The sequence below is a fragment of the Micromys minutus genome (genome assembly GCF_963924665.1).
Source record: "Micromys minutus genome assembly, chromosome: 1".
NCBI lineage: Eukaryota > Metazoa > Chordata > Mammalia > Rodentia > Muridae > Micromys > Micromys minutus.
Window position 1 is genome coordinate 104347166 of NC_137969.1, and position 13910 is coordinate 104361075.

The window sequence follows — 13910 nt, forward strand, 5'->3', positions numbered from 1 at the left end:
CCCAAGGCCCAGCTCTGTATGGGCAAGACTCTGCTCTTCTCCTGAGCCTCAGTATCCCCACATTATAGGTCTGGGAGTCTGTGGAGTCACTCTGATACTTCCACAGGATAATAAACAAACAAACAAACAAATTAATAAATAAATACCGCTGATTCGCAGAGCTCAGGTGTGTGTTAAAGAACAGTTAACATGGTGACTTGTATTCATTTGCTCTGTTCTGTGCTCTCGTTCTACAGGTGCAAGATAGTGTGAAACCAAATGCTGCCCGCACGTTCATCATAACAGGAAGAAAAAGGTCCCTGGAGCTTCAGACTCGGTATGGCACTAGCAGCTGCAGCTGCAGGGACATACTTGACCTGCGATGGTAGTGGATAGTTTCTTTTACTGAATGCAACAACCTTTCAGTACATCTGGCACGTATGCGTGCATGCACGCACGCCTGTGGTGCATGCACGTGCGTTTAAACCAAAGATGGGAAGATGTGTCAGTGGGTAAAGTGCTTGGAACATGGCATGAGGAGCTGAGTTCAGATCCCCAGCACTCACAGAAGAAGCCAGACACAGCGGTGTGTTGTGTTGTCACCCCGGTGCTGTGGAGGTGGAGCCAGGCCGATCCCTGAGGCTTGCTCTCTGCTACCCTAGTAGAACTAATGAGCTCCAAGTTCAGTAAGAAGTCCTGTATCAAAAAGCGAGGTGAATGGCGATTGAAGAAGACACATAATATTGACCTCTGTCCTCTACACAGGTGTGCACACATGAACATGTATACACACACGCTCAAACAGATGGACCATTACACATAGCATGTGTCTTGGTTAGGGTTTCTGTTGCAGTAGCAAAATGCTATGACTGAGACCAACTTAGGGAGAAAGGGCTCATTTCACTTACACCTCCAGGTCACGTCCACCACTGAAGGAAGTCAGGGCAGGAACCTGGAAGCAGGAACTGAAATCATGGAACCTGATTACTGCCTTGCTCCCCATGGCTTGCTCAGCCTGCTTTCTTATACGACCCAGGACAGCCTGCCAAGGGGTGGTATCACTCACAGTATACTGGCTCCTGACACATCAGTCATTAATCAAGAAAATGTCCCATAGACTTGCCTACAGGGCCCATCTGATGGAGACACTCTCCCAACCAGTGTTCCTCTTCCTTAGATAATTTCCTGTGTGTCAGTGTAAAACGTAACAAAACAAAAATAATCAACAGACACCAGATCTTCACCTTGCTGTTCTCAGTCAATGTGTCAGGATTCATCCAGTAATCTCACTTATTTCCCAGACCAGCCTGATCCCTGCCAATATTATTAACTGGCACCGATGAGATGGCTTTGTAGGCAGAAGAAACCTACTAAGGTGCCAAACCTGGTATCTTGAGTTTCATCCTTTGGTGGCACTGGCAGCATAGAAAGAAAAAGTCAGCTCCTGGGGGTTGCCCTCTGACCTCTGTAGGTACCACTTACACCCATACATATACACAAAAATAAATTAAATAAACTATAATTTTTTTTTAGATCAACAGGAGCTGAGTGTGATGATACATGCCTTTAATCCTAGCACTTAGGAGCCAGACGTAGGAAGGTCTTTAAGTTCATGACAAGCCTGGTCTACAGTGTGAGTTCCAGGATGGCCAGGGTTACCTAGAGAGACCCTGTCTGGAAAACCATCACAGGGTCCCACACTGACAGCCGGAGTCTCATTTCTGCAGACTGCTATGAACAGTCCCCATACTTAGGCTTTTGTGCGTGTGTACACAGAGGCTTTTTTGCTGCCCCTGTGAGATGTACTTCTTCAGGGAGCTGCTCTATCAGCTCACATTATCCTGTAAGCTTGAACTCTCATTGGCTGTGTGTAGGAATGTCTGTCACACTCCACCTGTGAAGCGAGAGCTTTGCACCTACTAGGGCTGGGGTGATGCTGGTCTGCAAGATGAGCCTGGCTGAAATCGGGCCACGCATGTTCTAAACACCGAAACCACCTCTCCAGCCTGGAGTTGCAGTTACAAGACAGTGTGTGGCCGGGGAGGAACACAGAGAGTATCCAAGGATGGACTGCTGAGATACTGATTTTGTCTTTGTAGGACAGAAGAAGAGAAGAAAGAGTGGATTCAGGTAGAGCTTCTCAAGCTCGGTCTCTCTGTCTGTTCCTCCTGTGGATCAAATCCAGAGTCTGGGGCCTGTTCAGCAAGTTCCCTGCCACTGAGCTACCTGGACAGCTCTTGTGTTTTTGAGATATGGGTTTTGCTAGCAACCGACACAGGCCTCAAGCCCTCAACCCTCCTGCCTTGGTTTCCTGGAGGCTGGGATTCAGATTTGCATCACTAAGTATGGCTTACATCCTTTTGTTATTATACTACGGCCATTTCATATGGACCACATGACCCGGAAACTCTTCCCTAGTCACTTCCCATCTTCACATCTCAAGGGTGGCAGTAACCATGGGTGCCTTCATACAGGCTTTCAGGTTCCACAAGCCTTTCAGTACAATTACTTGTTAGAGTCCCTTCTCCACAAGTAAGGAAAAGGAAAGGGCCATGAGGGGCCTTGAGCCAAGTGTTGTCTTTCTGGAACCAGTCTCTTTGGTCTTGTTGGATCCAAGGCAGAGAGTTGGACTAAATAAAATGGCCAGGGGTGCTCTGTGGACACCTGAATTCTGAGCTCTCGGTGTCCTTCCCCGGCTCTCTGACAGCCCTGTGGCTTTGCTGTGTGTCCAGGTTATTCAGGCCACTGTGGAGAAGCACAGACAGAAGAGTGAGACCTTCAGGGCCTTCAGCGGTGCCTGTGGCCAGGATGAGGAGCCCAGCCTGTCTCCAGACCAGCCTGTGAGTCAGCAGCCTGGGACAGGGGGAAGTGGGGGTCAGCTGTTGGCCAGAAAGAGAGGCCTAGGGGTGTGATGCAGACAGCTTGCACATAGTTCCCTGCTGGCCCTGTACTGACCTCCGCTGGCACCCGACAGATCTGCTGCCTTGCAGGTTAGCATCCATGTAGAGGAAGCGTTCCTTTTGGGCTGTTTTGTCATCTCTGTTCCTCCAGCAGGGCAGCCATGAGCATCAAGGGACCTTATTTTCTTCCTACAGAACCTGAGATACTTCTTCAGGTCATGGCACCCTTCTGACACTCCACTTTGAACAGCAAGTGGCTGTCTTTTTGTGACTACATTTTTCTCCCTAAATGCCCTCTGCCAGGAGTACCAGGGGTAGGGCTGTTTTATTCTGCATCCCCTGTGGAGTCACCCCAGAGCTATAAGAAGACACAGTTGTGACAGGAACTAGGGGTGTGTCCCCTCTTCCCCATCCCTGCCACACACACTCCTTCCACCTTTACTGGATGCTTTGTCCACACTCATCATCACACTCAGCAGGTGCACCTGGAGGGAACAGCTGGCACACCTGAACTCCTCAGTATGTACCCATCTGCAGCTGGCTGGCCTACTGTCCTCAGAGGGTCTGCCGATTTCTTAGGGTTTGCTTCCATTTTCCTGCTTCCTGGAGTAATTTTGGAAAAAAGTTAGCACTCTTCGAAGGAAAGTTCGTGCAAATTCCTTGAGGGCAAATGACTTAGAAACCAAGGGTACAGAGCAGGCAGTTGTTAGTCAGCGGGCATGGAGCATTAGAAAGCCTGATGATTGTCTTCATAGACCACGAGGGTGAATAGAGCATCCATAGGGACCACCTCCTCCTTCCACTATGTGTGACTTTCAGTATCCGGATTAGGGTGGGCCAAGTCAGCCTCACCTTATGACACCCAGGTGCCCTCCACTCAGGTGTGGCTCCTGAGTCCTAGCATTCATTAGACCAGTTGTCTCACGTACACTATGCCTGAATACACAAAGTGATCGATGGAGGGAATGTCTTCTGGTACCCAGGATGTGCCGTGTGACTAGGAAGCCACCTCAATCTCTGTTCTCTTCCAGGGCATGAGTGCCAGCTCTGTGGAACCTGCAGGGGCAGCCGACAGCAATGCGGGCACTACCGGGGTGAGTGACCCACATTCAGGGATTAGCAGGAGTAGGAGGTGCTTGGGGAGCTGAGACCAAGGCAGCCTGGAGGGTGAGGATCCGGGAGTTGCCTTGCTCTCTCCTGTGTTCTTGGGGCCTGGGAGTGCAGATGTGAGGCTGTACCTGAGGCCAGGTACTGGAGACTTGAGTATCAGGGGTAGAGGCCACAGGGAGCCTGTTGGTAGACATTGCACAACCATGTGTATCATCTGGTCTCTGTGTGAATACTTATGAGTTTACTGTGTGTAAATTCTGCCTTGATAAGGTGCAAGAAAGAGGTACCAGCTCGATATGTCAGCAATGTAAAGACGGGTTTGTCACTCGTGGTAAATAGGTTTTCAGGAAGCTGGGGCTCCCCACCTCTCTCTCTCTCTCTCTCTCTCTCTCTCTCTCTCTCTCTCTCTCTCTCTCTCTCTCTCTCACACTCACTCTCTCTGTCTCTCTGTGTTCTCAGGGCCAGGCAGCTGGGTTCATGTGCTTATCTGCTAGAGACTGATCATGGGAACTTGAGGGGAATGTCTTTATTTTAATCTGGGGATGTCTAAGAGTCCGGAGCACATACCTGCACTTGCCCCGCAAGTGAACCATGTCATCACTTTGGGGCTTGGCATTCATAAGCACCCATGGCAAAAGCAGTTGGGACAACTCTGGGCCATATCTTCACTTATAGCCTGGGGTGATAACACCGCTTCGCATCTTGCTGGGTCCTGGATGGACGACTAAATCGGGGAGAGCGATAGGTGCCGCCCGGGGAAGGGGTCTCAAGCCCATCCCAGATGTGAGCTCTTCTCCCTGGGTCCATTGACACTAGCATGGGGCACAGTGCTGTGTTCTCTCCTGCTCACCTGCCTCCCCTCTTTCTGTCTCCCATTCTGTCTCTATGTCTCTCTTTCGAACCATCTCTGTCTCTTCGCGACTCTTCTCTGCTTCTGTCTCTCCTCTGTCTCTCAGCTGCTCATGCTTAGCCCAGATCTTGCACTGGAGACAGGAAAGAGCTACCCGAATGGAGCTCAGAACAGCTGGTAGACTCAGCCCTGCAGCTCTGAGAATAAGGCTTTGTTGACTGTTGGGTTTTCATTTGCATAAAGAGGAGGACACAGGCTCAGGTCAGTCCGGGTGAGGTACCTTGAAGCAAGCGAGGGACAGGTCATGGGTGGAGGCACCTGAGATAGAGAACGGAGGAGGGCTGGTGTGACATTGGTCCCAGTGCACAAACAGTATGGGGCCAGGGCCTGTCAGGATGGGCCTGACTATACTGCTGTTCCCCTTCCTTGTGACCACAGCTTCCCCAAGTCCCTCAGTCATGTGAGCTCAGTCTGGCCATTTGTCAGGCAACCTTGAGAATCATGTGATGCTTGAGGGAGGGCTGAAACATTTCAGGGGTATGATGGGGAAAGACCAAGGGGGGTCAAAATAAAAAGGGACTAGACAAGAGGAGAGAGACCCCGATTGGAATTTTGCTGCTGACTGGCCCCCACAGAGCAGACAGGCACCCTAAGGATGAGCTTTGTTGAAACCAGAAGTCAGGAAGTCTAAACGTGGTACAGGCAGCCAAGAGGGAAATAAACATCTAGACACCCACAGTGTCTTCCTGCACTAGTCTGCTTGTGTCTGCTTCCTGCCACCTACCAACAGTGTTCTGGCCTGCCCTGGCTCCACCAGGCCCAGGCCTCTGGACCTACTGCCAGTTTGGCCTACATCCAGGAAGCCCCATGGCTTGTCCCAGGGTCCTTGGTAAATACTTCTCAATCTCACACCACATAACCTAGTGTCAACCTTATGTATGAAGTTGACCTTAGCCAGACCCATGCAATCCTGATTGTCTCTTTCCTGATGCTTATGGGTTGTGGCTGCACCATAGTCTGAGATTCTCCCAAGCCAGGCCCACATCTTTCAGCCAGGGAGGGTATCTAATGACCTTTCCATCGATGATGCCTTGGACTCTGTTCCCGAACTGTCCAGACCCTGGAGTGGGCCTATGGAGGCATTGCTTGTAACCAGCCGATAGCTAAGACATCCAGGCCTGGGAAAGCTAGCTCTTTGTTCATGCCATCCCTGGGGTTGATGAGGTTCTGTTGAGGGAACTCTCATGCTCCTGGAGTTGCAGGCAGGCAGGGGTTCAGGGTAGGGATGAGACTGTTTAAAGACTCACTGGTACCCAGAACTGACCCAAGGGCATTAGCAGTGGTGCCTATATATGAGATGTCTCACAGCTGGGGATAAGTGGGGGGCAGTGCCAAGATTAGGAGGATGCAGCTGGAGGGACGTACACTTGGCTCTGGATTGAAGCCAGTGCTGTGCACCCTAGCCTTACTGTCCTCTGGAGAGAGATGAGGAAGCTCCACGGTAACCTAATGCAGACTATTCTTGGCTTCCCATCTCCTTGGATTGGAGCTGGGAGCCCCAGAGACAAGGCCTCAAACCACACCCAGGGCCTGCCTTGATCAGGGTATGGTCACTAGACCTGATGGGTACCCTGGACATACTTGATGCCTGGTCTGCCCCTCTTTTCCTGCTTCTGCTTTAGAAAACAGCCTTTTGAAGGTTTACAACATTCACCCCACAGCAGCCCAGTGTCCAGTTCTGATGTCTTCCTTCCTTTTCCCTTACCAAACCACGCTGGGGCCAGCCCTTCATCCAGCAAACAGACCCACAACAGATAATCCATCTGAGTGTAGCCACGTGCTTTCCCATTGATTCTTTCCCTGAGCAGAGCTGAGCCTGGCTGAGCCGAGATTTTGGTGAGCTCAGGATGGGTCAGAGGCATTTGTGGACCTGCACTGAGCGTAATGACAGGGCATGTCACAGAGGAAACCTACACACTGCTCAAAAGCAAGCTTCCATTTCTAATTGGCCATGGGTGCCAGACTTAGTGCTTCTCAGTATGTCTGGAGAGGAAACAAATCCCTTCAATGTATACTGGGCTTGTGCCCTGTGTCTAGGTGTCTTCAAATGATCAACCCCTGCCAGTCCCTCTTTCCTAAGAGAAGCCAAACCCCATCCGGGAAGTTTTGCAAGCACCCTTGCATAATTCAAAAGCTTCCTCATTCTGTTAAAAGTAAAAATCAATGCCAGGTGTGGTAGCGGCGGCGGCACATGCCTTTAATCCTGGCACTCAGGAGGCAGAGGCAGGTCAGCCTCTGAGTGTGAGGCCAGCCTGATCTACAGAATGAGTTCCAGGACAGCCAGGGCTACACATGAGAAACCCTGTTGGAAAAACAAACAAACAAACAAACAAACAAGTAAAAAATTCAGTTGCTCTTAACTGAAGTGTACACACACACACACACACACACACACACAGAGTCTGAAATTCCTTTCAGAGCTCCAGATGTACTCTGAGTGACACACAGCCCCGATCACCCACAAGCCAGTGGCTCCCCCCGTGACACCAGAACTTCCTTTTCTTCATAAGGCCCCATTTGTACCTGCCAAAGCAGAGACACAGAGGAACTCACTGTGCTGACCCTCGGTGGAGAGCAGCTTTCAGGCTGACGCTGGCATATTGCTCATGTGTGTCCTCATGCCTTTCCTATCCGATCATCTGTGACCTGCATATCCAACCAGGCCTCGTCTTTTGGATGGCATGGTTGGAGATCAAGTCACACAAAGGGTGGTCCACAGTGGACCTCAGCATCATGGGAGCAATGTGGGCCTCCTGTCTGAGCACAAAGATGGGCAGCTCTGTCCTGATCAAATGAAGCTTACTAAATGAAAGAAGGTGGAGGATCCATGACCCTGTCCACAGCCCGTCTTAAAGATCTTTGCCTCAGGACCTTCCCTTTGTCTGAGCACCATTGGTCTGAGCGCCTGAGCTCTTGGCTACACCTCAGCTCATCTCAGCCATACTTCCATCCCCAAGGTCCCACCATGGTACCCTGCTGACCCCTAGAGCCTCCTGTACTCTCAACTACCTTGTAGGAATAACAGCTGGGGTCTCTGCCTGAGGTCCCCAAGAGCCACCACATGTCAAGACTATCTGATTAATTCCTTCACTTTGACATTTAGATTCCTCACAAGAAAAAGGAGGAAGGGGGCTGGAGAAATGGCTCAGTGGTTAAGAGCACTGACTGCTCTTCCAGAGGTCCTGAGTTCAAATCCCATCAACCACATAATGGCTCACAACCATCTGGAATGGGATCTGATGCCCTCTTCTGGTGTATCTGAAGACAGCTGCTGTGTATACACACACACACACACACACACACACACACACACTTTAAAAAAAGAAAGAAAGAACAAAAGGGGGGTAACTTCTGAAGGTGAGTAAGAGAGTGGAGACTGTGGGGCTGTGGCAGACCCAAGGATGGCCCTCTTCCCTACTCCCTTCTTCCCTTCTCCTGTCTTCTTTCGGCTGTTTTTTAATCCCTTGCACCAGGCCCTCCCACCCTCTCTGTCTCAATGAATACTTGCACCCCTCAGCAGTACTGAGGGGAGGGTACAGTCAGAAAGACTGGGATAGGTCTGGGGGTTCCTGAGGCTAAGTGAGAGGTGCTTCCAGATGCAGGAAGACTCAGAGCCCTTGGGAGTGAGGGTTTTGCATGTCAAGTCTGGAATGCCAGCCCTTCACCCCCTGAGCACAAAGTCTTGACAGTGGACCCGAGGACAAGGGGCACTCACTGCACAGGGAGGTCGAGGTCATCTCCCACCTTTGTCCTTGGAGAAAAGACTCACAAAATGGAAGAAGGCAATGCTGCGGGAGACCCAGCAAGAGGTCTAATTTGAACACATCCTCAAGTGGCTTGTTTCTCTCACACACCCTCTAGGATGTGTCAGGGACACCCCAGTCTCTGGCTACAGACTCCCATCCACACCTCTTCCCTGCAGCTTTGCCTCACAGTGATATTTTCTCAGACACACCAGATAAAGCCACAGGCCAAGCTGTCTTGACCTCTTGGAACCTTACTTCAGGCAGTGCACAGTGTGATACATGGTGTACTAAGGTGTCCCTGAGGAAGGGGCTGGGAAAGGGGTGCAGCTGCCTTAGCTCTGCCTCTTCCCCTCTGCAGTGTCCACTTTTGTTCTGGGCATGTGTGGCCACTTACCTTAGCTAACCCTCCACACCTGTGGCTATCAATCCCATAGTGGGTTATCCTGTGCTCATACTCTGAAGCTGATGATGGCCACTTGCCTCCTTGTAGATTGAGTCCAGAAAGTCGTCCTCTAAAGCAAGACGTGACAAAGAGAAGCCCGGATGTAAGAGCTGTGGCGAGACCTTCAACTCCATCACCAAGAGAAGGTATCGCTGCAAGCTGTGTGGAGAGGTGAGCATGGGGCAGGAGAGAGGGAGTAGATCCTACAGGGGCCAGGTGGCCATTCACCGAGTCTTCACAAGTCCTCATGGGTGAGCAGCAGGGTGGCAGGTGGCATTCACTACTTGAGGGTTGTCCTGCACAGCTGGTGGGCTCTGTGAGCCACACGGCCCTGCAAGGCTGCCTCTAGATCCTGTCAGCATTAGATACTTTTGTCATTGCTGCAACCCAATACCTGACAGGAATCAATTTAATAAAAGAAGGCTTTATTTTTGCTCACAGTCTGAGGGTACACAGTCCACTGTGGCAGGAAAGTCATAGCTATGTGGTTACCTGGTCGTGATGAATCTGCAGTCAGAAAACAAGATGTGGGGGCATGGTGTCTTAGTCAGGGTTTCTGTTCCTGCACAAAACATCATGACCAAGAAGCAAGTTGAGGAGGAGAGGGTTTTATTCAGCTTACACTTCCATATCACTGCTCATCACCAGAGGAAGTCAGGACTGGAACCCAAGCAGGTCAGAAAGCAGGAGCTGATGCAGAGGCCATGGAGGGATGTTGCTTACTGACTTGCTTCCCCTGGCTCACTCAACTTGCTTTCTTATAGAACCCAGGTCTACCAGGCCAGGAATGGCACCACCCACAATGGGCTGGACCCTACCAGTTTGATCACTAGTTGAGAAAATGCCTTACAGCTGGATCTCATGGAGGCATTTCCACAATGGAGGCTCCTTTCTCTGTGATAACTTCAGCTTGTGTCAAGTTGACACAAAACCAGCCAGTACACATGGAGACCAGGGTCTCTCATTGAGTTGGTGTGGGAGATGGGAACCAGGGTCTTTCATTAACTTGGGGGGTGGGGTGGGAACAGGGTCTCTAATTGGATCCAGAGCTAATAAGTTCATCTAGGCTGGCTGGCCTTTGAGCTCCTAGGCTCTTCCCATCTGTGCCTTCCCAGCACTGGGACTAAAGAGGCAAGCCACCACACCCAGCTTATGCATGAGTCTTGGGGACCTGAACTCAGATCCTCGTTCTTGAACAGCAAACTTTACTGATTGAACCATACCCCCATAGTTTTGATGTGCATTCTCTTGATGGCAGTGTCATGGGTCTTCTGATGTAAGTGGGCTATGCTCTTCTCCTTACGCATAGGGCTTTTGAATGCTGAGTGGTGTAGGTAAGGCAAGCAGGCTCTGGGCAATCAGGGAGACTAAAGCCACTGTCTGCCCTTAGATGGGGCTTCCAGCATCCCAGGACAAGCATTTTTGCCCTCTCTGTACAGGTCTTAACTCCTCATCTGCTCAGACATGGTCAAAGGTACCCTCTTGTCTTGCAGGTCATCTGTAGGAAGTGCTCAGAGTTCAAGGCGGAGAACAGCAAGCAGAGCCGTGTCTGCCGAGAGTGCTTCCTAGAAGAGTCCCTGGTCCCTACAAGCCCCAGCTCTGAGACTCCCACTGAGCTCAACCAGAATGCGGAGGTGGGTGTCCCTGGTTCCTTGAACCAGGCAGGATGAATGCAGAGGACATCTCAGTGTGGTTCCCAGGGCTATAATCAAGGCAAGATGCTTGGAGCATGTGCATGTCTAAAGACATCTCAGGGACTAATCAGGGCCTGGGAACTACTTCCACCTAGGAGTTAGATGGAAACATGGGTAGGTCCAACCTGGGCCTGACTCGAGGTGAAACAGGAAACTGCCCAAGTCTAGGCATTGAGATTAATGGAGGACCTCCTTCATCTTAGGGCAGGCAGAGCCCTGTGTGTGTGTTTGTGTGTGTGTGTGTGTGTGTGTGTGTCTGTGTATGTGTGTGAGCATGTGTATGTGTGTGTGTGTCTGTGTGTCTGTGTATGTGTGTGAGCATGTGTATGTGTGCCTGTCTGTGTTTGTGTGCCGGGTTAAAAATGGGGGATCAGTTCCCCCTCCATCACTATTGCTTCTCCAGCCTTCCTTCTTAAAGGACACAGTCCCTTTTATGGGATAGCGGGACATTTAGGAACAGGAAACCTCTGTTTTCCAGGAAAAGCACATTTTCCTTAGTCTCCACTGGATTATGTAGTTGTCTAATGCCAGTCTCCCTCCCAAAGGTGCTATGGGATGGTCCCAGAAGTGCTAGGGTCAGTAACTGTCAAAGCTCCTGCCACCCTGGCCGCTAGATTTGTCTGGGACATCAGGGACATAAGGCTGTAAAGGACGGGGCTACAGTGGCCCTAAGTGACATGTCTCCACACTGCACTCTCACGCTTCAGGTGTATTCTGGGGGAACCACCTTCAGCAGGATGTGTCAGAACTGTGTTCTTGTGGCTCAGGGGTTGTGTTTCTATTGATAGCACCAAGCCACGTAAGAAAAGTAATTGGGTGTGTATGTGAGCTGTGTATGTGTGTGTGATGTGGAGAGTTTGTGTATGTATGTATGGATGTGCTGAGTGGGGATATATAGTCTGTGTGGTGAAGGATGTAATGTGCTTGGTCCTTTCACCCTCTGACCCACATTTCTGTAATTGCTATTAAATTTCATCTATCCATCCATACACACACACATTCATCCATATTCAACCACACACACACACACACACACACACACACACACACACACACACACAATTTTTTTCCTTGCTATGTAGCCCAGGCTAGCCTGGGACTTGCAATCCTCCTGCCTCAGCTTCCTGAAAGCTGAGATTAATCTATCACTGTGCCTGGATTCCCCTTGATACTTTTACATTGTCCTAACTTGGGATGGTCTTACTCTCCTAAGAGAGCCCATCCCCAAACCCTACTTGAGACCACATGCACTCCAGTGACCTTTAGAGTCATATAAAGCTGGCCCCAGCCTGTATGCAGGCCTGAGCTATGTCTCTGTGGTAGTCACCTCCTTCCAAGCATAGGCCTTGGTCCAGCCCAAGCCTCGGCAGAGGACAAAGACATCACTACAGCTGAGACTACCCTTGACCTATTTTTCTGTCTCCAGAAGCCTCTCTCTGTAGATCCCCTGACCAGCCTACTCTGTGGTACCCTCAATCTGTCAGACAATGGTACGGCCTGGAGTGAAGTGTGGGCAGCCATCCCTGAGTCAGATCCCCAGGTGCTAGACCTGCTGGCAGGCAGCCAGGTAAGTGTCCCTGTTCTTGTTCATGCCCAGGGCCCTGCACTGCGAGAGGGGCTCTGCAGAGCCTCAAGCCTGAAATGCCCATAGCAGGTCGGGACCATTTCTTTGACCCTCTCCAGCCATGTAACCTGGGCTTCCCTGTTCCCCATTCATAGAAGATGGGTCCCTGTAGTGTGCAAAGACAGCCATAGTGAAAGCAGACATAGGCAGGGGACACAGGGGTCAGGCTCTCCTCCCTACATGTATTCCTCCTTTCACATCATTCATTCACACACCTTAGGCAGACATTCACACACGTTTAGGCACCGCTGGGCCTTGCCTTTCTTCTCTCAACTCCCATTGCTAAGTCACAGGGCTATTTCGCCTCACCTACCCTGGGACAGGTTCCAAGGGAAGCCCTGGTTCTGAGGGAAGACCTCTGGTGAGGCTTGTTGAAGTGAAGAGAGCCTCGTCCCAGCACCTACCTGAGAGAGCCTGTTGGGCAGCTAATTCGAGTGACAAGCCACGCTGTGTAGGGCTGGGCCTGTTGGCCTGCTTGGGTAGCCACTGGCATGAGCTGGAGGCCTCACTGACCCTCTCTCTTTCTTGCAGGCTGGCAGACTGCTGTATAGCATCCCACTCTCTGGCTGTAATATAACAGTGCCTGACCCCGAGGAAGGGCTGGAGGCAGGGTATGCGTGGAAGCTGCATCAGGGCTCACAGACCTGGTGGCTGAGTGCCCCCTCCACAAAGCTGCAGCAGTGCTGGCTAAAAGCACTGAGCACTGCTGCTGCACGTGGTGGCACAGCCGGGGGCACCCCAGGAGCCCCGCAGCCCCAGACTCCAGCAAGCACAGATACCCCATGAGCAGAGTCTCCTACTGTCCTTCCCACTACTGTATTTGGCCTGTGTTCTTTTATGGGTGACCTTAGAAGTCCAGCGAAGGAATGAAGGACTCATGTGACCACTGAGGATGGACCAAGTGACCCAGGGAAGAGTAGCTATGGATCCAAGATCACTCAGCACATCTTAGACAAGAGTCGGGCTTCTGGCCCCAGCACCAGCATTGTGGTGAGAGCATGGGGAATGGCCACCACAAAGCAAATGGTATCCAAGCAGGCTGAGTGATGACACCAGCCCTTGAAGGCACAAGGAGGTCAGGTGGGCACTGTCCAGGGTGATCCTGTCCAACCTGGTGTGACATCACTCTGGGAAAGACAGAGCTGTCTGTGGCCTGACCTGGTCTTTGTCTATACACTGTGTGACCTGGACCATGACCTGCTTCTCTGGGCTTCACTTCTAACACTGCCCTCTCCTGAAGCATTATCTGTCTGCTATTCCTGCTGAGCCACTGAAGGGCAAGGAACAAGGGCTTCCTTTTCCCACCATTCCCGAACAGAGACACTCCGGGGAGCCGGCCCTCACCCCTGTGTGGCAGGTTTGTGAGGTTTCAGACTGGTCCCTTTGTAGGCAGGTGCCATGCTTGTCAGTATAAATACATGCTGGCTGTCAGCAAGTGGGCACAGCCTTGGCACCTTCAACCCCACTCTTTATAGGGCTTCCCTCAAGGCAGGTGGCTAGTAGAC

General features: G+C 51.2%; 1 protein-coding gene across 1 annotated transcript in view; it reads left to right on the top strand.

Moving 5' to 3' along the window:
- Positions 1-13191, top strand: part of FGD3 (FYVE, RhoGEF and PH domain containing 3) — a gene marked incomplete at both ends in the record, with an annotated part of 32424 nt that extends 19233 nt beyond the window's left edge. Inside the window, 8 exons of the mRNA XM_080929501.1 lie at positions 237-316; positions 2079-2109; positions 2712-2819; positions 3911-3973; positions 9136-9258; positions 10581-10721; positions 12208-12348; positions 12937-13191. Coding sequence (XP_080785627.1) covers positions 237-316; positions 2079-2109; positions 2712-2819; positions 3911-3973; positions 9136-9258; positions 10581-10721; positions 12208-12348; positions 12937-13191 — 942 coding nt within the window. The remainder of the gene's footprint in view (positions 1-236; positions 317-2078; positions 2110-2711; positions 2820-3910; positions 3974-9135; positions 9259-10580; positions 10722-12207; positions 12349-12936) is intronic.
- Positions 13192-13910: the final 719 nt, after the last annotated feature.